This window comes from Thamnophis elegans, chromosome 13 (assembly GCF_009769535.1).
Source record: "Thamnophis elegans isolate rThaEle1 chromosome 13, rThaEle1.pri, whole genome shotgun sequence".
NCBI classification, from domain to species: Eukaryota; Metazoa; Chordata; class Lepidosauria; order Squamata; family Colubridae; genus Thamnophis; species Thamnophis elegans.
Window position 1 is genome coordinate 49662901 of NC_045553.1, and position 24458 is coordinate 49687358.

Here is a 24458-nt window from a genome sequence, read left to right on the forward strand (position 1 = left end):
CGATTCAATAAAGAATGATGTTTAGCAAATCTTGAAGCCCAACACTGCTGCTGATTCACTCAGGGATTTACAGTACTCGGACATCCAGATTTTTCTGAGCCACACGTATTCGTTCGCAGCCACCGAATGTTTTATGCCACAACATGCTCCACACAATAACGTCTCGCAGGCATCAAATATTAATGCCGAATTTGCAATCTTAAGGCTTCCACAGGCTTCCACGTGTTCTGTCAGGTATACAACACATGAACAGAAGCATTCCAAGCAGGAGTATCTGCCCAAGTTCCGTCCAGAAGTGAAGGTGTGTTTTGGTTTGGAGCTGAGCACGCAGCATTTCAGCCTTTCTGTCAAAGCCCTCGGAAGTGGCCAGCAGAGACCAAAGCCACAGGGGCACCAGCATCCTTTTCAGAGAGTCTGTGCCCGTCTCCCTGAGCCGACTCCATAGCTCACCTGGCAACCCACGGCTTTCCCACCCCTTCCCTGCTTCACCTCAACCTCACCTGCCACCACTGACCTTGGCTTCTTCCTTCCTCCTGAAACACTTCTGTGCAATCACGTTTCAGTCTCAGTCCAGAATCTCACAGCCTTATTTTGGTTCCCCTTCGGGCCAAATACGCAGGTCTCCATTTCTGCGTGAACCAACGCCAATGAATTCTGTCCTTTCCTCCTTCTGAATACCCCTGATGGGTTAATGGCCCACATCGTTTTCAGCAAAGTAGGCCTGGATAAGGTTTGCTTTGTGCAGCTTTATGCACCTCCAAGATGGGGACGATACCAGCATTATCGCACAGCCTGGTCCTTGGGAGCAAGAGGAGGCATAATGGTTGACATTTCTTGTTGACTCTGAATTAGAGCATCTTCTAATGAAGCTCACTTCAAAATCATTTGAAATCCATTTGCTCATGTCAACATCAATGTACCAAGCATTAGCTACCAATTAGTAAACCAGAAAATATTCTTCAGATAATCTAAAATTGTGGTAAAATATTCAACACGCCATTCATTTACAACAAACCGCTCTATAAAAGCAAATTACTGGAACCAGCTGTCACACACCAACGCAACTAAGGATACCGAGCTATTTAAGTCTCTCTCTCTGTTTTTTTCCTCCAGAAAACATTCTAGTACCTGACTGCGGCTGAGTTGATTAATATTTTGAAGTGTCGACTGCTTTATCTACATTCTCCCTCCCTCCATGCAGCTAAACAGCCATCTCGCCTTTATTGATGTACAAGGCAACGAAAGCAGTTGTAAGAATTTTTAAATCGTTAGTTCAAGCATCGCCAGCCCACAAGTTCTGCACATCAAAACATTGGAGGCGAGCTCTAGAGGTGTCACAGGGGCAGGTTCAGATTAAAATCCCGTGCACTCTAAAGGCCGACTTCTCAGAAAACGGAACAAAACGCAGAAAAGGTCCTTTACATGTCGATTATCTTCTAGACAACACATTTCCACCTCTCCCGCCCACCTCGTCTCCAGGAGCAATGCAGCTTAATCCACAGGGACGGTGCTTCGTCGCCTCTCTCTCTCTCTCAAAAGAGGTCATAAGGAGTCTCTGCAGCCCAGCGACAACCCCCGAGTGACATTTCTTGTGCGAGAAGGTCCAGGAAGGGCAGAGGCGTGATCTTTCCTGCCGGTGGCCCACACGGTGGCCCACGCGCTCAGCAGAAGGAACTCAAGCCGGTAAGAGATCAGCTGTGTATGAAGAAGGGAAAGAACCTTCCCTGCAAACAGAAATGGACCTTCTGCCCTCTCGACACGAAGGAGGGAAGACTTTGAGGAGAAAAAGAATATTTCCTTCCTCCCCTTGGAGGTCCAGTCGAGCCGGTGGGTCCACCTGCCAAGGACCCCATGTGAAGCAAAGCAAAACTGGACTCGAACAGCTTCTTGATGCGGCCAACGACGAGATCCCATTTTTCATTTCTGCCACTGAAAAGAAACCCCCACAGCTAATCCAGCCACAAGTGGGAAGGACGGTGTCCCCTCAGGTACCATCCTTCTTATGTGCGGAGGGAAAGCTTAAAAGTAGACCTACATGAGATGCTATCCTCCACACCTTCAGCTGGAGATGTGCACCTCCTCTGCACCACTAGCCCAAACCTCAACCCCCTTCCACCCAAATCAGCTGCAGGATTTGGGCTCCCAAGGCCCCATTCAGAACCCGCTGTGCATCTTCCCCACTTGGGTTGTGGTCATCGTGTGTCACTTCACCTCTCCAAAGGGACAACCTTGTGCAGAGGAACCGATCAGTGGGAGAGAAAGGCGGGGGGAATATCAGGCCCCTTGGTTCCCCCCCCCCCACCACCACCACCACATCATTTCTCCCAGCCCTTCCACTCTCCTGCTTTTAATCACATCTTCTGATTTCTCCTCCCAACCAATCAGTCTGAGTAATTCTCTTATTTAAACAAAGCCATATTTCAAGGGGGCCTGCCACTTAAGACCCCCCTCCTGTACTTTTTCACTTTAATGCACAGGCTATAAATAAACCACCTCAGACAGCATTCCAGGGATATTTGGTTTTTTTTTTAAAAAAAAATGTTTCCTGATTATGAAAGACTGTTTTGAAACTCTTTTTTTCCCCGGCGTAGGCATTTATCATTTTGAGATCATTTTCCCTACAAGTGGGAGCATGTTTAATTCTTTAGCGGAGCCTGCCAGATGAAGCTTTAGCCAAAAAGTATTTTCTGCCTTGGCTTTATCAGAATTTGAAATGGTAGGGGGGGGGGGGAGAGAGAACTGGCGTTTATGCCAAAGGAACCAACCCCTCTTGGAATCCATGGAGCTCTTTGTGCTCAGAAACCCATTAATCTCAAAATCCCCCAGGCGCTTCCAAAAACCGGGAGACACAAGCGGCTGATCCACCAATGCTCGCAGCCTCTGTTTTGCTCATCTTTCAATTACCGAAGGTCCATTACACGCTCCGCCTTACGAAGAGCGCCGATTCTGGAAGGCAACCCAAGGGCTTCGAAGCCCATAGCCACATGATGCAATAGCAATCCAGAATCACCAGAGCCCTCCCCCCCCCTCCTTCTGCCGCTTCTAAGACCGGACACCGCAACCATCGGGCTTATCATCACCTAACTGGGATGAGGAAAAGTAGCTTTCCTAAGAATGGGTATTCTGAGCCTCAGGCGAGCATTAAGAATTAGAGCTCCCCGTGTCACGCGGAAGGTATGCAAATCCCATTTGCATGGAAGGGACGTCTTCTATGCCTATTAGAAGAAATCTGTGTGGCTGGACTGGGGTTAGCAAAGAGATTTATTGTGCTGTAAGTAGATGCTCTACAACACAGCATTGTTTGGCTGATGTACAGGGCACCATTATCATAACAGGTTAAAATATGTTGTCTGCACACTCACATTTTCTTCTCTTTTCCTCCGGGATGTTTTGGAAGAGCAACCACACACATAAACGCTCAGACTACTCAAGAATATGGTCACAAAGTCATCTCCAATCTACCGCTACTTGCTCTTGTCATCCTATTAAACCACAAGATACTCTGCAAATGGTTGTCTTTAATGGTCTACCAGCAAAAATGAAATTCAACTTCAAGGGCCCCCAAATTCACTGTACCTACAACACGAAACACTGTATACTTCCAGTCTCACCTAGATCATGTTAATCCATCCATACTGGGGACCCTTAAGTGACGTGAAAGGACAGGGTCAGCGTCTTTGGGGAAAACCAAAACCAAAGTCTCCACAGAGCAAAGAGATCCTGAGGATTAGATGTAGCAGCTGTTGCCTTTCTCAGAACAGAAGACAATTCAGACCATTAAACAGGAGCCTTTCTGACTCCAGGTCACACATCTGTAAGGCCTCCTCGGAAGGGGAAGGTTGGTTAGGGGAATTGGATCTGCAGTGCCGCAGCGCGTAATTTTCACCCCGAAGTATTGTGTTTCATAGGGGTCCCCTGGCCAACTGAAGGGACCGACTCGAGATGAGCTTGGAGACTAAATAGGAAATCCAAGCAAGTGTGCTGGGGAATCCTTCTTTGCCAACACAACGTCTGAAGATCAGGACCCACAATTCAGAACAGGAAGCAGAGAGGACTATCAGCACCGCAACCACAGTAGTGTTTCTCAACCTTGGCAATTTTAAGAGGTGTGGCCTTCAACGCCCAGAATTCTTCAGCCGGCTGGAGAATTCTGGACGGTGAAGTCCACACCTCTTAAAATTGCTACTGCTGAGGGACACTAAACTACAGCCACCATCTAAGCCACGTAGCCAACCTATTGTTGAGGGCCACGGGGTCACATTCCACAGGGAAAGGAGGAGTCCTTTGGATTCATCAGCCCAGTGATGGCTAAACTTTTTGTTGTTGGGTGTCAAAAATGTGAGGGTGCGTGCACTATCAATAGCAATAGCAGTTAGACTTACATACCGCTTCATAGGGCTTTCAGCCCTCTCTAAGCGGTTTACACAGTCAGCATATCGCCCCCACAGTCTGGGTCCTCATTTCACCCACCTCGGAAGGGTGGAAGGCTGAGTCAACCTTGAGCCGGTGAGATTTGAACAGCCGAACTGCAGCTAACAGTCAGCTGAAGTGGCCTGCAGTACTGCACCCTAACCACTGCGCCACCTCGGCTTTTATCACACACGTGTGTGCCTGCACCCAAAATGCAAAGGGTGCCTCCACATGCACATGTGTGCACAACACCCCCCCCCCACTCTCCCCCCATGTGTGCCACACTACTCGCTTCCAAGCTGAGCTTGGTATTTCCTCTGGGGGGGGCAAGGGGGGCTGTTTTTGCCCTCCCCAGGCTTTAGGAAAGCTTCCAGAGCCTGGAGAGGGCAAAAAACAAGGCCAACTGGTTTTTGGAAGGCCGAAAATCAGCTGGCTGGTGCAAGCATGCGCCCTGGAACTGAGAGCTCGCATGCCGGCAGATATGTCACCTGTGGCACACGTGCCATAGGTTTCCCATCACTGCCTCGGCCTGTGTTATTTAAAAGCAAAAACAACATAAAAAAGACACACACGTAAAAAGTCTCCCATCCTTGACATCCCACTGATGCCAGCTGGTTTCCTTCTCCTTTTTCCCCTTACAGTGAGGGGAACTTAAAAGAAGGACTCCTTTTCCCCCACCCCAACCACTGGGCTCTCCCCATCCACATTCCCCGAGCCCCTCTACCTCCAAGGGCAGAGCCTGTATTGGGGGGGAACCTTCAGAGGAAGGAGGGGGACGGCAAAAGGGCAGGAACTGCAGCCCTCCCTCCCCACTGCCCTCCTTGTCTTCCCCGCCTGCTTCGAAAGGAAGTTTCTGCTCTTTGCTCTGGGCTGCTATTAAATCCTCCTAAGATCTAAATCCTACACGGACACAGTCAGATCTAATTAAAAGCCACTCTAAAAAAAGATGGCATTTTACATATGCAAAAGAAAAAAAGGAAACCTGCCTAAATTGGATTGCACTGAAGTAATGTGATCTATTAACGTCTCAAATTATAGTATGCAAATTTTGATAATTCAATGATATTTATAAGATTCGACTCCAGAAGCTCGCCCAGGCCGAGACCGCGGCAAAAATGGCAAGTTTAAAGATAGGAAGGGAATGGACTTCAGCCCTTCAGTCCCATAAAATGCCGTATCTACCATCCATTTTTTTAATTACCGGTTGATCAGCACGCAGGTGGTGTAATAGCTTTTAGCTTTCAATTACCAAACTTATCAAAATCGCCCACCAAAAACAGGGATCTCCAGAGGTGAAAGGGGCAAGGCTTGATTATTCATCCCTGCACAATGAATTATTTGTTTTTCAACAAGATCTCAAGTTTCCCCTGGAAAAGGTACTGCACAGGATCAATTTTACCCTGGCACCTGTGGCTTTATTTGTTTTGCTTTGTTTCTGCAATTCTGGGTGAAACTCCATTCCAAGATGAAGGAAACTCCAGCCTTTTGCTACAGACAGTAACTGCCTGGCCTGTTTCTCCCGAAGACCAGCTGAGAGGAAGGTGGTCCTGATTTAAGAGCCCACCCCTTGCCAAACACTACAAGCAGATAGGAAACACAAAGAGAGACAGAAGTCCTGGCAGCCCCCAGCCGAAGCCTGCTGATCCTGGAGAGACCCCCCAACCAGCATCTGCTGTCTCTTCAGCAGCTTCAGGAAATCTTTTGGTATCCCGCTTCCCCTTGAAAACTAGGAGAAAGTCTTCCCCTCAATTTCTTAGGAATCCCTCAGAACAGTCTTAGGAATGCCCAGACTTTAAATGAACAGCTTTCCGTCTTTTTTTCCCCAGTCGTGTGAAACTGGCTTATCCGTGTCATGAAGCAAATAGCCGCAAATCTTCCATTCCTGGCCCGGGACCCCATTGGCTCCAAGCCCTTCCCTGTTCAGCGGCTGCTGGGCTCTTCCCAGTGTAAGCCCACCTCCCACCATTCAGACGGAGGCTGCTACTACGCCATTATTCTCCGCAGGTAGCAGGGGCAACTTTTTAACCTCTCTGTTGTAATTAATTCTTTCTGGAGTAGCGAGCACACCTCTCGGAATATTCACGCAAAGGTGGGTGAAATATTGTCACTGTTGGGAAAATTACTCAAGAAGAGAACAAGACAAACCGTTCACAGACAAGCAAACAGGCAGGGGCCCTGTCATAATACAGAACAATCAAAATTAGAGCGTGAATTCTTCATCAAACGTTTGAAATAATAAACCTTATTGCGGGTTACTGTGCGGTGTTTTCATCGGAGGCTGAGCGGCTCACCCAATAAAACCAACGCTACAAAAATCCCATGAATCCGGGCTGATCTAGCTTTGGGGTTGTTCAGCGAAAGCCCTTGTAAATCCTGGCAGATCTCAGGTGACCTCCAAGGAAGCGAAGCATCGTTCGGCCTGATCCTTCCTTGGACAGGAGACCCCGGGGAAACCCAGGAGCTGCTCTGAAATGTCTCCAGAAGCTCCTAAGAGGGAGGCCAACACAAGAAAACAGGACCAACGCAGACATGCAACCAATCTCCCTTGGAGAAGGTCTCCAGCTCCCTTGGAGCACCTACTGCATCGACAGCCACCCTCTACAGCCGTCACCACCTGTGAGAAACGATCCCCAAATTCCTTCCCTGCAGCCGTTCGCGGTGTTACTCTTCCTTTCCATAAATTCTTTTAATGCTCCATAAGGAGACCTCAGCCACCTTAGATCTCGGGGGCAGATTCCGGCGAAGGCATCGCTAATCCCCCCAAAAAGTCATTTTATGGCAAGGATTTCGCCCCTGAGCTCCGAGTACTTCAGAACCAACGGCTGCCGGAGAGATGCTTCCCCCGCCATTTTTAATACGGAGGCCAAAACCGAGCCCGTCACCATCTGTTCTCCCCCTTAAACCGATGTGGGCTCCCTTCCTGTTCTCGGAGACTTCATCGCGGAAATCCTGCCCCCATGAGGTTCCAGAGGCAACACGGAAAGCGCCCTTTTTATGCCCTTCAGCACTCAGGGCAACCTGCCTGGGTACCTGGCTAGAATTATCCCACCTGCTGCCCTTGTGGCCGTCCAGCCCTTGCCGGGTTGAAACCAGGAGGGGGGCGGGAAACACAGCCCCGATATTCTGGGGGCTGATAGGAAGCAAATGAACTCAGCCCAATTCCTGTGGGCCGGGCTGCCGGACCTTCTTCCGGCCTCCCATCAACACGCAATGGCAGCTCTGTTTAGGCCACAGTGAACTAAGGTCTGAAGGGGTGGGGAGCACCCTATACCTCGAGTGGGCACACACAGACCCGGTGTCTTGGTGCAGGGACCTTAGGACGCCAAAGTAGGGGCAGCTGACCACCCGTGAAGGTCCCCCAAAGGGACGGGATGATGAATCGGTGTCAGCCAGGTACAACAGGAGTCTCTTTGGTCTAAAGGCCCTTCCACAGAAGGTCCCTTGCATCAACTCCGATCCGAGTCTTCTTTCTTCTCCCCTAGGGCCACACCTGAGCAGAGGTGATCTTTCTTCTACAATGAATCTGCCAGCGGCTCCTTTTCTATAGGAAATGTTTCCTCCGCTCGTCTCCTGGATCTGCCGGTCACTACCCCGAGGGGTCTCCAACGGTCCAGGTAGAGTTGGGCTGCCAGGAAAGGCGGGAGAGGTGGTCTAGGCCAAGATCCAGGGCCTCTGGGCTGGTGGCAATGACCCAACCCAAGGAAACTACACCCCCTCCTCCTCCTGATCACCTTCCAGCCCCAGGGATAAGATTTGCCACCTTCCGCCTGCTCTTTCCTGCAGGTGAGGGGGAACCATTCTGGATGGGTGCTTCTGCATTAAAACGCACTTTCTCTCTCTCTCTCTCTCAACCAGGAGAAATATTAGGAGGAAACAGACCTTCACCATGGAGCCAAGTATCACAAATCAATTTAATTCCAGGATCCTGCTGACGAGCAGATACTGAAGGACGATGCCGGGCTTCCTTGGATAGCCTGCTTCAAGAGAAGGGCAACAAGGAGAGAGGCTGGTCAGTTGCAGCTGAACTGGTCCCGACTGGTCCGCTTCCCTTCAGGGGACCCAGACTTTGGATGGTCACCCATCTGACCAAGAGGGCAGTTTAAACCCCCTCTCGCGTGCCCCCACCCAGGCAAACTGGGCACAAAGCCCCACTGAACTTCATCAGCTTTCACACGCTTGGAGAGGTTTCCAGCTTGGCTTCCTAACTATGAACTGTGTCCCTGCAGCGTTCTATGCATTAGTGTTAAAACAGCTGTACAAAATAAGTTTTCCTTTCCACCCAGTCCTGGCCAATCCAAACAATTATTTTTCTCACTTAAAATGCAGGGCTTAAATGCTGAGTGTTTCCAATGAAAGCTGGCATCCAACCCCACTCCCACCCTCCACCCCCAAAAACTGCCTGCATTTTAACCGGAAAAACAGCATGTCCACTTCACTTATTTCCATCTCAGTAACCAAAAAGAATCAGGCGCTCCGAGGGAACAAGGGATGGAGTTCTGAGTTGGGAAAAAGAACCGCTCCAAAGACAAAAGCTTCCTTGCCACCATTAAGGCCATTATTTTTGCAAAATGCTGCATTTTGGGTGGGCCGGCGTAGGTTTTACCTTCCTGCTTTTTTCAGAGAAAAGCAGCTGGCACCAAAAGGCTGGAAGAGGAAAAGCTGAAAAGAGCGATTAAGTAATACTGGGGGTGAGGAGGGACCCACAAAAGGTGGGTCACACACACACACACACACACACTAGAGGTAGGCGGCGTGTGCATAAACAGAGCGGCAATGTTTCCGTCCACCCCAGTGTGGGACATGTTGTCGTGACTTAAGAATAAGCTTCCCTTTTCTCCTTTCCACCGAGGGTATCCGAGGCCCTAAACCTTCTTCACCAACATCGATTGCCTTCAAATACGGAAAACAGTTTCTGTGCCCTGAACTTGATTCTGTAGCTCTGGGCTTCCTTTCCGCAGGGCTTCGGCCTGGAAGAGGGAAAGCAGAAGGGAAAGCTACCTTGGAGAGGCAGCGGGAAGCATCTCTGCAGAATAGCACGGGACATCTCTTGGTGCTTCAGGAAAGCTGCAGAAAAATCCAGTCTTCTCTTAAAAAAATAATAATAATCCGGGCGACTCTGCAAGACTTTAAGACAGTGTTTCTCAACCGTGGCAACTTGAAGATGTCCGGACTTCAACTCCCAGAATTCCCCAGCCAGCATTTGCTGGCTGGGGAATTCTGGGAGTTGAAGTCCGGACATCTTCAAGTTGCCAAGGTTGAGAAACACTGCTTTAAGAGAAATACAGATGTGGAACCCAAGATGACCTACTCTGCAGCTGCAAGGGTGGCAGCAGCTAAGAAAACAGCTGGCCACCAAGTCTGCTCCAGGGGGAAACGGGGGGAGGTCAAATAAGCAGAAGACATCCAAGAATGGAGAAGCTACGGAAGGCCTACAAGCAGAGAAGAGCTTCCCTCCCTCGGTCGTATCTAGCAGTTGTTCAGCTATTTTCCCAAATTATGTTATGAGGCTGAGATCCAAGAAATTCAATTTTAGCAGAACGAGTGCCATCAACACATGCAAACGAACACGATCAACAGCGGCCACCGGCCATATCTGGTGGCCTTCCCCCTCGGAGTTCATCTGGAACCAAAGCCATCCATGCTGGCTCAAGAAAGGACAACATCCTGCAAACCTGAGATCAGGCCGGCCAATTTAATCCCTCTACCAGGCCGGCCTCTGGCACCCACCTTTCATGGGTACAAAGTGGAACAAAATCCCTTCCCCACAACTTCAACGCTTGGTTGGGCCCAATGACGGGCAGGCAGGAGATGGCAACAGTCCAGCCGCAGAAGCATGGATGCAAAATGAGGACGCTGTCCTTAAAACCCCAGGAGTTCACCAAAGCTCACAAACCGAGATAAGGCCGGGATCCCAAAATGTCAGAGGAGACCCAAGTGTCAACAGCAGGCCGTAATGATGTCAAAAAAAAAAAACCCAATGTGTAACATTACAAAGGAGTCACACAACTGTTGCAATTATGCTCTTAAATAGAAAAGCCCTTCATTTCCCACAAAGCCTCCCCAGACGAGCACCAACATGCCACCCTGTCACACAACGCACAAAGTCAGCCACGTTGCTGGTTTTATTCTGGCTTCTTCTATGGCACGAACCCAACGCCTGGCACTTTCCACCATGACAGCTGATTGGGGCCAAAAGGCAGGTTGAGTTGCAGTCGGTTTTATGACTGTTTTTTGCCATGGTCATTAAGCAAATCATGCAGTGTGAACAGGTCCAGCCTCCCCCACTGACCACCCCCTGAAAAAGCCTCCAACGGTGACCGAGTGAACCTGGGATGCTGCAACCCTCCTTCAATGCAGGTCAGTTGTGACGTACCCGTGGTTCGCCCATGAGGCCAATGTTGAGAAAAGACACGGACACGAGCTTTCTCGGGATGAGGCGACCCAGATTGGGGGTCTGGAAGCCCCTTTTATTGAGATAGGACAAAGGCAGGAGGAGCAATCAGCATGTGATTAAAGGCAGCCTGTCAAACTACAATTGCTGATCTACTGCTCAGGGAAGTTCTGTCTATATATGGTCAAATCCTGGGCGTCGTTGGGTAAGGCACATCTAGAGTGAACTATCAGGATGTTATGTTCTTTTAGGAGTTTGTTTTTTCCTGTGTTTTTTCCTGTGTGGTTCAGCGTGGCTCTGCATGCCCTGTTATGCACTGGGCCATGGGTGACCGCCAAGCCTACACAAGGAGTTATATGACAACAGTCAGTTGCCAAACGTCCAAATTCTGGTCCCTCGACTGCAGGGGAGCTGCAGAGGTTGGAGGTGGAAGGCCTGGTCGTAAGCCACCTTTCCCAGGGCCGACATAACTTCCAACAGCCCTTAAATGAATGGTCACAAGTGGAGGACTACATGCAATACTTTAAGGAAAGACTGACCGCCATTTAACAGAAACTAAGAGGTTCCATAAATTGCAAAGCCCGAAGATTCTCGCCTGGAATGAGGTTTTTATCTTCGTGGGTCCATCTGTAACCTTTTCACCTTAGAAGTATATTAGAAAAAAAATAGCAACCGTTTGAGGACAATTTATTTTCCACTCAATTTTTCAGACAAAGCCCTATAACCGCTAACAGAAAGCAACTTTGGAGATTAATAGAGCAAATATTTTAAAGTGTCCTCACACAGCAAGGGAGCTGCAGAGCAAGCTCATTTACAAGACAGAATTGCAAAAACAAGCAGTTTCTCATGCTTAATCCGATAACTCTGATGTATCTTTTGAGATGGTCGACACCAGCTCATATTTCTGTTTCTGAACAGGGAGAAGCAGCTGCTTTCAAGCCAAGCGGCGGTAAATTTCACCCAAGCTCCTACATGCAGGGGGCCAAGAACCTCAGGAAGAGACCTCTGCATGATGAGGACCTCCGCTGCTTTTCCAGGTTGTGTCAAGCATCTCCTGAATATCCATCGGAACATGATGCTTAAATTCAATATTTAAGGCAAAAAAACTCTGTCTCACATCCCACAGAATGTTCATGGAACCTCAACACCTCTTGACCTTCCATCAAGTCTATCAGCTGGAGAAAATTCAGATTGGGACTGGGCCTGGATTTTTTTTAAAAATGGAAATAAATTACATTCAGGGGAGAAAAAATAAGAAATAGTGAAAAATGTTTTCTTAATTCCTTAAATCCCCCTTAATTCCAGCACTCCGTGGTTTGTTGGAGCCCTCCAAGGAGAAGACCAGACCAAGCAGAGGCTCATTTGGAGGGTGCAGATTCTTAGTGAGTAAATCATTTTCACTGGGGTGCAGCAGGATCCTGGCCAGAGACCCCGACAAATGCATAGACCCTGATATAATCCATCACCTCTTACAAAGGCAAGCAGGACTCCGGGTAAGTGACAGGAAAAAGAATACAGAGGCCCGAATTGTGTACCAATCAGTGTTGTGGAGGACACTCATCATGAGAACTTTGACGCAAAAGAGGATAGGAGCATGGAAACTTTGATCTGTCATTTCCACCCAATCAGGGCTGGGGCATTTCAAACTCTTTTGAGTTTGGAGGAATGACTTCTAGATGTCGCCAGAGCGAGCCCAGGATGGCGCAGAAATCCAATGTGGGTCTGCTGGGAAGGCCAGAATGCTTTGGAGTTCACCCCAATTTTTCATTCCTGGATTCATTTTGGACAATCTCGCAACAAAAGATTAACAAGAAGGTTTCAACCTCCGCAAGGGCATTGCCAACAAAAGACAAAACCTCTTTCTAGTCTGTTGAAGTGTCTTTACTCAGAGCCCTCCTGATTCTGGGTATTTTTAAATACAACTTTGGAAACTGCACCAACATCCAGCTGGCCAGCATACATTTGCTGCCGGTGGTGGTTCCATCTTTAATTTGCATTCCAAAAGGATACAATCAGGCATTGTAATTAAAGGGAAGAAAAGCCCCTGGGTGACCAACCAAACTCCCCCCCACCCCCCAAAATCACTCTTTGTATGACTGCCATGGCTAAGCTTCCAACTACAATCCTGTCATTTCCAAGCAAAAAGCCCAGCCAACGAGTCTTAAAACATTTCATTTTGGAACAGCCAGACAACAATTTAGTCCAGCAGAAAATGAAAGTAAGGAAGGAAGCGGGGCTGGAATGAAATGGACTTAAAATATCACTCATCAAAGTTCATGCGGGCTGCTATTTCGAAGCTCTTCCTGTAAAAGGAGCAAGAGATTTTCCAAGTTTTAAGTGAAAATAGCAAGGCGGATGGCTGAGATGCTTGACCACAAAGGACGCTTCCTCTCATATGAAAGCTGAACCAAAAGTAAGGCATTTAAGGAACTTGCAGTACAGACTTACTCATTGTGTGGCTCCCCTTTGGCGGAGAGAAAGAGTAAGAAACACTAAAGCAAAGACTTCAAAGCCTTCAGGTAGGATAACAGCAAGGAGTCGTCCGTGGCCTACCCAGCCATTTTTGCTGGTCAATGAGCGGAATAAAAATAACTGACTGACTATCAAGAATATTCACCACCCCTCCCCCTCCCACCCCTTTTCTTTCCTTGCAAAGCATCCTCACTTCCAACTCTTCTTCTAAGGCAGTGTTTTTCAACCTTGGCAACTTGAAGATGTCCGGACTTCAACTCCCAGAATTCCCCAGCCAGCATTCGCGTGGTGTCCTAGATGTTCTCTCCCACCCAGAAAGCAACAGTGTTGGGCCTACAAACAGCCAGGATTCCTGGAAACCATCCATCTGAAAGCTCCCTCATGGGAGGAAATAATTACAAAGCCGATTGGGTTTGAACTAACACTGGGAGACCAAAAGACCAACAAAAAAAATGATTCATTGGCAACAACGCAAGGAAAGTTATCTTCACAAGCCCAGGTCCCATCCTACTGTGGGATTAATCCCAGACACTAAATCAAGGATTTTCAAACCTTCCCTGTTAAAAACAGTCTCTTATAAACTCTAAAAGAAATCCTCTCTCATATGAAGGCTTAAGAAGTTATTAATTTTGACACGCCCTTTGACATTCTCTTGCATCACCCAACGCAGGGACTTGCAAGAGGCCAACGGTTTCTGGAGGAGACCAGCCCAGGGACCGAATGTCATGGAGAAGCAGCGTCTCCAGGCTCAGGCCAATCCCTCCTACAAGTCCTCCCAGCACCATCACTGACCTTCACTCCAGTTAGGAGAGAAATGAACCACCGGCATGAAGAAGGAAGTGCATCTCATGCCCAGTTCGAAGCCAAGGCTATAATTAAGACAACCACTAAAAGCAGCTCAGGAGTTCTGGAGGGGCGAAGTGCTCGTCCGCGGGTAGAGGCATGACTGACTCGCTGCGGTAAATTTCGAACTTAAAAACAAGATTGATCAGAATGTTTTTTGTTGGAAGGCACTGTACAATCAGGATGGCAGGTAATTACCACAATGTGACCAGGAGGAGGAGGAGGAGGAGGAGGAGGAGGAGGAAGAGGAGGAGGAGGAGGAGGAAGAGGAGGAGGAGGAGGAAGAGAAGCTATCTTCTCCCATTTTCACTAATGGCCTATGCAAAAGCAAATGGAGACCGCAACTCAAACGGGAAGTTGCACCGAGGGAGATTCCACCTTGCCCCACACCTAGGCAAAGCACAGGCGCCTGTTGAGGGAGGGCCTCAAAATGCACAAGAGCAGGACGGGCAATGCTGACAATTCCTCCTGCTGGGTCAGAATTCCAACTCACAAGGAACCTACCTGGTCATAAATCTTATGAAAGCTAAATCTCTATGGAGATTCTCAGCCGTGGTTGTCCCAAAGGCATCCAGCCTTTGTTTTTCCTTCAAGACGTTTTGCTTCTCATCCAAGAAGCTTCTTCGCTTCTTCAGCTTCTTGGATGAGGAGCCTTCAAAGAAAAACAAAGCCCAGCCGCCTTTGGAAAAAGCACCTTTGGGACTTGATGAAGCCAATGAGATGGTCCTCATTGAGAGGCCCTTGATGGGCTCCTGAGATGGTCCTCATTGAGAGGCCCAGAGAGACCCAGGGCAGGGCAATTGATGGGCTGACCTTGAACCCATATGGCGCTGGGCTTGCTCAGGAGTTCCAACGAGATGACCCTCCAGAGGAGTCTCTCTCTCTCTCTCTCTCTCTCTCTCTCTCTCTCTCTCTCTCTCTCTCCCTCCCTCCCTCCCTCCCTCCCTCCCTCCCTCCCTCCCTCTCTGCCAGCCTTGCTGAACCAACCAGGCTCCCTTCCCTGCTGGATCTGGAGAGACGTGAAGAAGCTCCACATTCTCATCACGTCCAGGGGAATCGGTCTTAATGAGTTCAGTAGAACTTCCAAACAGGCACGGACACTATCGCAGTTTTTATTTTTAGTTCCCATCGTAAGATTTCAAGGCGAGCATTAATATTCACACCAAAATTCAACAACCATAAATAATGCACATAATAATGCTGGAGTAAATATTGGAATAACCACCCCATGTCAGTTTAACCTTAATTATCCCAATTTGTGCACTAATTCCTATGGTCTTTCTGATAGGAAGCTGGCCTTCAACCAGGCCTGGCTGATTTTTCTGCCTGACGAAGATTCCCGGGCTCCTTAAAAAGCTTGAGATGCTTCTCCAAACCGGGAGGGGAGGGGGAAAAAACAGAGCTAAAATTAAATGGATCCAGCATGAAACCACATCGGCTTTGTCCTTAGGGCTTCGTGTCCCCTGGAAGCAGAGGCTCTCCACCACCAAGGAAGGGAAGGGCTCCCATTGTACTGGCTCCACATGCTGCAATTTGGGAGAATCTGCACCCACCTGCTGGGTGTGGCATCTTCAGAGAACCCAAAGGACAATCCGGGCACAATCCGGGTTCATGGCAATGCCAACCTCCTTTTCAGCAATAGCACAGGGAAGTCCCAAATCTTCAGAAAATGGTTCTCCGTATCGAAAAACAAAACTCTGCGCTCCAAGCAAAACCAGACAACGCAGTGACAGGGAGCCAAGATGTGTGATTGCCAATCCAGGTTGTCTTCTTCTCTGTCAGGCCTTCAACCCGTCCGGCCTGGTTGTCAGTCTTTTTCTACTTCATTATTTCCTCTCGCAGAGAGCGAGCTCCTTCCGAAGACGCCATTAGAGAGAGCAGTGACACATAACAAATCCTGTCTCGTGGCTCGTAGAATTAGCTCAGTACCAAAGGCATAAAATATCGGTATGAATGCTGTCAAACGCCATGATCTGAGCCCTTCCTTCCACTTGGGAGACGGGTTCCCACTGGTGGCGTGGAAAATAATAAACCCCATGGGGGCCCCGGAAGAAGCAGCATCAGCAGCAGACCGGCTGACCAAATGTTACTTCTCACCCAGCCGTACAAGCCAATTTTTTTAAAAAAAATACCTTTAATTTAGAAAACGGCCAAGGAGCAAGCATGGTTTAAAGCCAGGCGCCTCCCTGCGAAGCATCCTCAGAACTGGTTTTGAGCCACGGATAGAAATTGAAACAGCAGGTGGGTGCAGAATACCATCCTACTGGTTTACTGGCATATGGATATTTTGCAACTAGTCACACCCACCCTGCCGAAAGCATCCCCCCCCCACAAGGGACCCTTTACCCTTCCACACGCTCCCCGTGTGCTGTCTGAGAGACGTAGGAGACCCTCCCCCCCGCCCCGCCCATCTATTTTGAAGCACAACAAAAGGAAAAGTTATGCTGCCATGGTGCACACTACACCCACAAAAACGAAGCCGCACAATGCTGTGTCATTTTACTTATTGCTTGGAAAAAAAGCAGGAAGAGACATTAAGTGCCTCGTCTTGTGCTCTGGGCAGGCAATAATCAGGCCAGCTTTCCCCTCTTAATATGCAAAGTGTGCCAGTCGGATCCTGGCAACTGACTTCCGCCAAAGAAATGGTCTCTTGGCTTAATCAATCACACACACACACACAGAGACACACACAGACACACCCCAAGCCCCTGAAAGGGAGAAGGGAGACTTTCCCACCAGGGACAGGTCAGGGCTGGCATCCGTTCTGCTCCTTCTGTGAATGATGGGGGGAGGGGGGAATTAGAAACGAGGACCAGCACCCAAGAGTTGATAAGGAAGATGCTCTTCCAGAAGGAGGGAGTTAAAAAAGCTCCAGAACAAGAGAGACGGAGGGAGAGATTGAGGAGCAGGCAGCAGCAAGCTTGGCTTCACAGGGAAACATCATCCAGCCCAGTCAGGCCGTGTGTACAAATTCTATTCTTGACAGGCCAAACCGTCGCTGATTTAAATGTAAAAAGGTGGTGGCAGCAAGCAGTGCATTCAGCAGAAGAGCCTCGGAGAGGGAAGGTGTCCCCCCCCCCCATCAAACGGGGACTTCATGTAGACGCACAACACCCAATGCACCAAGGTTAACGTGGAAGGGTGGCCAGCTCCTCCCTCCAGAGCAGCCCTCCAGCGCCTTCAGTTCACCGGACAGCTTGGCCGAAGGGCCTGCAGGCCCAGAGGCTCTGGGTTGGCCGGGGGTCACTCCACGGTTGGGAGGAGCCCCCCTAGAGAGAGACCTCAAAAGTGAAGCCCCTGCCTCCTCCTCTTCCAATCAGATCTCCTCAAACAGATCTGATTGGAAGAGGAGCCCTGCAGCCACCATCCCACCACAAGCCTCCGTGCAACCAAGAGAGGCTCACAGGCCCTTTACAGTATCATTCGCATCCCTGGCACTGAAAGGTGAAGAAAGGGCCTCTGGAAATATGGATGTTGCACCGCTCCAACCTACTTTGTGCAGAACGCGAGATGCAGTCACAAAGAAAAGGCACTTTAGAGAGGTAAAATTATTGTGTTTCTACAGTCAGCCCAAAGCCCATCAACAAATGCACACTGTATGCATAACCCCGAGGAAATTACTAGGTAAGTCATTTCTGGTGCACACAAACAGAATGGTAACAGCATTTAAATAGGCCCTCTTTGATGTGGAATGAAACAGCATGCCTGATCCAAGGCAAAATACATTTTATTAACTCTGACCAGGCACACGCACCGGGTTACGAGCTGACACTTCTCACGCCCGGCACTATCATTTAGTAACAGGGCAGAGACCCTGTCTATTGTCTGCTGCCCTGGCAGAACATATTATTAAACCAGCTCTGTCCCGGGGGCAAAGGGCACGGCACAATCACTAGCCAAGGAAAGCAAAGAGACAAGGAAGCGGATGCCAAGGGCGAGTGGCAAGGCCAGCAAGCAAAGCGGCAGAGGCAATGCCGCCCACACACCGCCCCCTTCATCCATCACTTCAAGAGCTTTGGACATCTGAATCCCTCCTGCAAGCGAGCATCCGCTCTGCGCCTTGCCTGGGTTCTTCTGCCATCTCCAACGGAGGCTCCCGTTTGACGCCCATCACAACAAAGCCAGGATTTAGGCTGGGCAGAGACAGGCTGACCCAGAGGCTCTGAGGCTCCGTGCCTGAAGTGGGACCAAGCCCTGGGCCTCCCTTCGACACCTGCCGCACCAACTCACCGGCTCTTCTGCAACAGCACCACTATCGCAAATGCTGAATCACAGATTTATTTATTTTTAAATCCCAGCTTCCAGGATGAAAACAGTAAAACTGCCCTCTAAACAATGATGCCACCAACAGCGGTTCTGGGTGGGAAGCAAGAAGTTGACCACAATAAAACCAGCTGAATTCGCCTCATCATATCGGTGCAAAACACCACAATGTGCTCATCACTAATCTGGAGATTGGTAGTTCTGGAGAAACGCCGTGGTTATACACAATATTGCCCTTCCAGCTTTGAATTACAGATGTTGTGGCAGCTGTCCTCAGTGTGGTTGCCTCCAGATGTGGATTCTGGGCATGGAACCACCCCAAAAATGGGGAGGGGAGGGAGGTAGCAAGTTGAGGAAATCTGCCTGAGCAATTTGTTCCCTCTGAAGGATGAAGCACTCAACACAAGTACCAGGCAAACCACAGAGAAGCTTAATGATGCTGCTGCTGTTGTCCCAACTTTGAATACATTTCCCATATTTATTATTGTTTATGTTATTTAAAGAACCAAACAATCTACTTTACCAAGGGCTCCCCTGGGAAGATGGGATCCTAACCACACGGCCACCTACCTAGGCAGGAACCCTGATAGTGATGCTTCCACAGGGCCACCCAGCTCTGGGCCCCAAATACCCCACAAGATCCAATCACAGCAGAGTCTGTTCGCGCTGCAACCTTGCTGTGCTGATGTTGTTTTGAGGAGGGGGGGGGGGTTGCAGTACAATATCCACTCTCTCTTCACAGCCTGAAGACCAGATTTCAATGACTCTTAGAATCTTGGCCCTTTTTCCAGCTTCTAAGCTTAATTAACTGTAAAGCAAGAGTGATCTCCAGATGAAAGGCACCATAGGGACGCATAGATTAAAGCATCAGCTTTTTTAAAACCAGGTTTTAATATTACCTAGCTCCGTTACAATGACCCCAGCAAGAATTGGGTTTCTGCTACAATTGCTACATGCTCAATAACACACCCCTGATTACCATATCTCATCGTGGGAGATGGTTTCAAGAATTCCGCCTTTCCAGAGGTAGCTTCCAAGACCCACATTAACCAAAGAGAAGGCAGACCCACTGCCTTGAGAAGCCCTCCGAGACACTGGGAGAAACAATCCTAGGGGCCCAAGGACACCACGTACCCCAAATGTCTATTAAACACAAGAGCGGTTTCCTTCTCAGGAAGGCCTCTGACTCACAAATGACACGGAGGAGCCTGCCCAGTGCAGAATCTTGCAACATTCCTGCAGGGACAGGGCCCAAAACATCTGAAGCCTCTTCCAGCCCAGGAATGAAGAAACCAGAATATCTCAAATTCTTACTAACACATTTAAGCAGTATTACCAGCAGCAACAGCTAGGTGCAGGCTGTATCGGTTAAGGAAAAACAAAGACAAATACACTGTATCAGTCAGGAAAAGAGAAATAAATATGGCAAAGATACACAAGGTTTGGCAGATAAGGGACAATGGAAACTATCTTAGCCTCGGGAAAGGCGGGGGGGGGCACGGGAAGCCCTGCCTGGAATATAATGGGGGCAAAGAGCCCCCCCAGCCATCTTTCGAGATTGGGGTATTCGACCCTCCAACAATGAAGCGGGCTCCGATCCCCTTGCAAGATCTGTTTCCTGACCACCTTAAAGAGGGAGAGCATCCCTAAAATAAGAATTACTTTTGATTTGGCAAATATTTCCTTGCTCCTTTGAGGCTTAACAAGCTCAAAAAGCTTCCTTGCTCAGCTGCCTCTCCCTGTCAAACATTCCAGATGATAAATGCCCAGGGAAAGAACCGGCCCCATTTGCTCTGCACCCATTAAAATCCTTTTTATTCCTCCGAAGACTCCTTCAAGGGATCCCAAGGCTCGGGCCCTTCTAAGCCGGGATGGATGATCTCAGGGAGGCGGCCAAAGTCCCAACTCCCCTTTCCCAGATTGCCTTGAAAGAGGGAGGGGGCTGCTTAAGCTCAGCCTGGAGGTTGTTGCCTTGACCAGATTTCACCAAAAAGAGGACTGGGCTGATTTACAACATGCAACAAGGGGAATTCACGTTACTAGTCCGATGGGCTTTCAATACGGACAGGGGAGAATACCAGATATCCATGTCCAGATGAGAGAATCGGCAGTCATCCCAATACCCGCCCCCTTCAAAAAAAGACACAGTTTAATGCCTAAATGCTCCTCGGGGCCAAGCAAGACTGGACAAGACCGAAAACCTTGTCCGGAGTGCACAACCCCCACCGATCTAGCCCAGTCCCTCCAGCAGAATCGGTCCCGCAGCGGTGGGGGGATCCTCCGGAAAGGGTGAAGGGGATGGCAGAATTGGAGTCGAGGCATGCCGGGTGTCTGGCACTGCGGGCAGCCGCCTCCCCCGCTCCAGCAGCCCCGTCCTCCCTCCCCAGGCCACGATCGATCGGAAGACCCCCCCCCCCCATCTCCATCCATTCTCCAAGGACGCCTCTTTCCCCTCAGCCACCCAAAGCGCCAAGGGAACCCTCCGGCACGAGGGGCTGAGGGCGCTTACATGCCCGGAAGAGTCAGCCTAGGGACCCCGGCAGCCGCAGTGCCAGCCTGGATGGAAGAGGCGCCGTTGCCAGGGAAGGTGGCGCAACCCGCGAGGCTGCCCTCCCGAGGGCCCTTCTGCAGAACTTGATAAAGTCCGGGCAACCTGCCTCCCCCCCCCCGCCCGCCCCGTGAATGCCGCTCTTTGTTCCCGGCGGAGCTGCCCGGTTCCCCTTTCCCGCCGCTCTCCGCGCAAAGGGCCGCTCAACGGCGCGGCTGCTCGTCCCCGACAAAGCTGCCCCGGGCAAAGCGGGCGAGGGGCTCCGGCAGGGCCCGCGACCCTCCCCACCCCCCGCGTAGCTCTCAATACAAGGCGGCCTTAGGGGGGGGAGGGGGCGGCAGAAAGGAGCCCTCCGCTCTCCCCTCCCCCCACTTCCCCAGGGGGCTCCGGGGGGCACGTCCCCCCCCCGCAGGACTCGGCCCAGGGGCTGCGCTGCCTGCGGAGCTGCTCCCGGGGACACAGCGGGGGGGGGGGGGGGCCGCGGGCGGCATCTCCGCAGCCTCCTTATCGCGCGCTGCTGCCCCCCGCCCGGATCGAGCCCCGCGGCCTCCCGGAGCCCCCCGGGAAGCGGCCCGAAGTTCCCGCCGCAGCGCTGGAGGCGGAGGGAGGGAGAGGCGGGCGGGGGGAGGGGGGGACACCCCGCAGGGCGAGTCGCCGCCCGGAGCCCGGAGGGGGAAGCGGGGCGCCCGCAGCGCTTCCATGGCAACGGCGGCGGCCCCTTCCCTTTGCCCGGGCGGCTCTGCTCGGAGGGTCTCCGCGGCGGGGCTGCAGCGGGGGTCGTGGGGGGGGGGGGTGTCGGCGTTGCTTCTCCCTCGGGGGCCCCGCGCAGCTCCCACCTGTGGCGGCAGCCGGAGCGGCCCCGAGAGACCCCCGCGGGGAGCCCCTGCGGGGACTGCGCGGCCCATGCTCCGCGGCGGCTCCGGCACTGGCGCTCCTACCTGTGGGCAGAAGGGAGGCGGCGGCGGCGGCGACCAGCAGGAGCACCACCAGGGCGGGCGGCGGGGGCGGCGGCGGGGCGGGCCGGGGTTGGTGTTGCTGCGGCGGCGGCGGCTGCCGGTGGGGCTGCTGGTGGGGCTGCGGCCGCCTGCTCTGCGGCGCGCTCGTCCGGCTGCGGCTCGCCATCCTCGGGCACCTGCTCGGCTCTGGCAGCGCCGCCCGAACCCGCCGCGCCAGCGAGCCGGCGCCTCACGAGACGCGCGACGTCACGGGGCGGGGCCTCGGCGCCGGCCAGCCAGCGCGCCCCGCGCTCGCCCCGCCCGCGCCCACCAGCCAATGGCCGCCAGGGGCGGGGCGCCACCGCTCGGCCACGCCCCGTACGCAAATGAGCGCCCGCCCGCCTCCGCAGCGCTCGGACTGGCGGCCCCATCGCTCCCGGCGCGGCTGGGGATGATGGGAGCGGCCGCTGCAGGAATCGGCTCTGAAAAGCGGGGGTCGCTCCGACACCCCCCCCCCATCTCTCTCTCTCCGCCGCCAGCCCGGTGCCCGCGGGCGCAGCGCCCGGGAGATGCGCGTGCAACGGAAGGGCTGCGTCCGACGCTGGAGCCGCTGGCGGGGGAGAAGCAGCAGCAACCGCGGCGGGGTCCAGCGGGCGCCCCGGCCGAGGAAGAGACCCGCCTGGCGCTGCTGTGCGGGAGGGAGAAGCGCCTCGCCGTTTCCCTCCCGATCCTGAGCCGGCGGGGCTTGGCGGGATCTGCCCGGAGAGCGGAGAGGCGGGCGCTCCTTGCCCGGCTGCGGGTCGGATGGGGCTTGGGCTGGAGACCCCCCACACAAACCCCGGGTTAAGGCCGGGCAGCCACTCCTGCCCTCCCGTCTCCGGATCCCTCCCCCTTTGCACCCCTGAAGCCCCGCTGGTGCCTTTTGTTCCGCGCAGGCCGGGACTTGCTCTTCCCCTTTAAGAAGCCAACTCTTCGCATTCTCCAGGTTTGCGCGTAGCTGCCGGAGCCTTTCATCCAACGCCAGCCAAGGGGATGAGTAATCGCAGCCCGCGACTCCGCCTGGTAGTAGCTGCAACAGAGGCCGCCCGAGGGTTGGACTGGCACCTGGCTCACCAGGAAGCGGTTAGGCATTAAACGCCTCGGGAATCTGAGCCTCTCCCTGCCGTGGCTCCAGGCTGAGAAGCCCCTTTGGCCCCCGCGGGGAAGTGGGGTTCTTCCCCCTCCCCCCAACAGCTCTGGGGAGAACCATCCCCACAGACACACACACACACCCCTGTGCAGGAGGTGGGAAAGCTCACCTTGAGTGCCAGCCGGGAGTGGCACCAAGGCGCCCAATTCCTCCGCTCCCCTCCTGGTACCTGGAAGGCGCCACCATCTTCAGGGTCTTTGCAGTGGGGGGACCATGTCCGTCCCAAGCCAGCTGCAAAGCTCCACTGACAGAGCGCAGGGGAAATGCTCTCCCGCTTACAGGCAGCCCAGATGAGGCCTGAAGGAGCAGACAGCAGGAGAGAGAGACACACAACCACCTGATGGACAAGCACCCACCTCCTAGGTAGCAAGAGGGCTTGGTGTGTACCAAGAGGGGTACCTGCTTTGGCCATGCTGGGAACACAGCAAAGCAGCTGCAACAGGATTGTGTGTGTGTGTGAGAGAGAGAGAGAGCTCCTGGTGCTTCCAGGCCCTTGGTGGAAGTTGCCAGCGATGGAGGAAAACAAGGCCGCTGTTTCCTTGGTCACCACAGTGGCGCGTATCCTCACCTGGCAGGCCCCACAGATTACGTGGGAGCCCTTCCCCTCTCTCTAGGCTTCCTTTCCAGGCTGAGCCACCTTGGCTGACACATCCCCACCCTGGAAGAATTTCTTGCAAGCTGCCGCTTCCTTCTTTGGGTATTTTAAGAGCAACAAGGCATCCCAGCCAGGGGAGCCAGCAAGAGGCCCTGAATCCTTCTCCTATTTCCTATTTTGGCTCCAAAGAGAGCCGAAGAGCATCTGGGGCACACTGGTGTCTGGAGGGCCCCCTCCTCCACCTCATGCCCGGGCAGTGCCCTAAAGGGGCCCAAAGTGTCATTTAGAACAAGCGTCTTGCTTGTCTCCAAAGACAGGCCTTCCTCCACTAGGCACCGGAAACGTAGCATGACTTGGCCATCGCCCTCACATCCTCTGCAGAGGGCGCTGGCCTTTGGGGCTGCCAGGGGATGAACCCACTGGTGCCACAGGGCTGAGTCCCCTTGTGGGTGCTGTGGCAGAGGGCAGCTGAGGCTCCCCCTCGCCCCCCCCCCCCTCCTGCTTCATTTCCTCCCTTTCATCCTTCATGCCAAGCCGAGGCCGGGAGTTTTGCTTGGCCCAGTTTTTCCCTTTGGCAAAAGCCCCAGAGCAGTGTCCCTCCGCCAGGTCATCCATCTCCTGATTAAAGGAGCTCTCCCTCTCTCTCTCTCTCTGCAGGGCGGGGGGGGGGGGTGAGAGATGCTGGAGACTCTCCTGGCCTCTGGAAGGAGACTATTCAAGGGGGGGGGGGTTGCTGTCTGGGAGGGCGAGCCTGTAGGGGGAAGGCTGGAGGTCAAACTAGGCAAAGATGCCTGGACATTGGACTGAGGGCA

General features: G+C 52.2%; 1 protein-coding gene across 3 annotated transcripts in view; it reads right to left on the reverse strand.

Moving 5' to 3' along the window:
• Positions 1-22084, reverse strand: part of CADM1 (cell adhesion molecule 1) — a 218959-nt gene extending 196875 nt beyond the window's left edge. For all 3 annotated transcript variants that reach the window (XM_032229617.1, XM_032229616.1, XM_032229615.1), the window contains exon 1: positions 21866-22084. In XM_032229617.1, the coding sequence (XP_032085508.1) occupies positions 21866-22049 (184 nt within the window). In that variant the 5' untranslated portion in view covers positions 22050-22084. The remainder of the gene's footprint in view (positions 1-21865) is intronic.
• Between the last annotated feature and the right edge of the window lie 2374 nt (positions 22085-24458).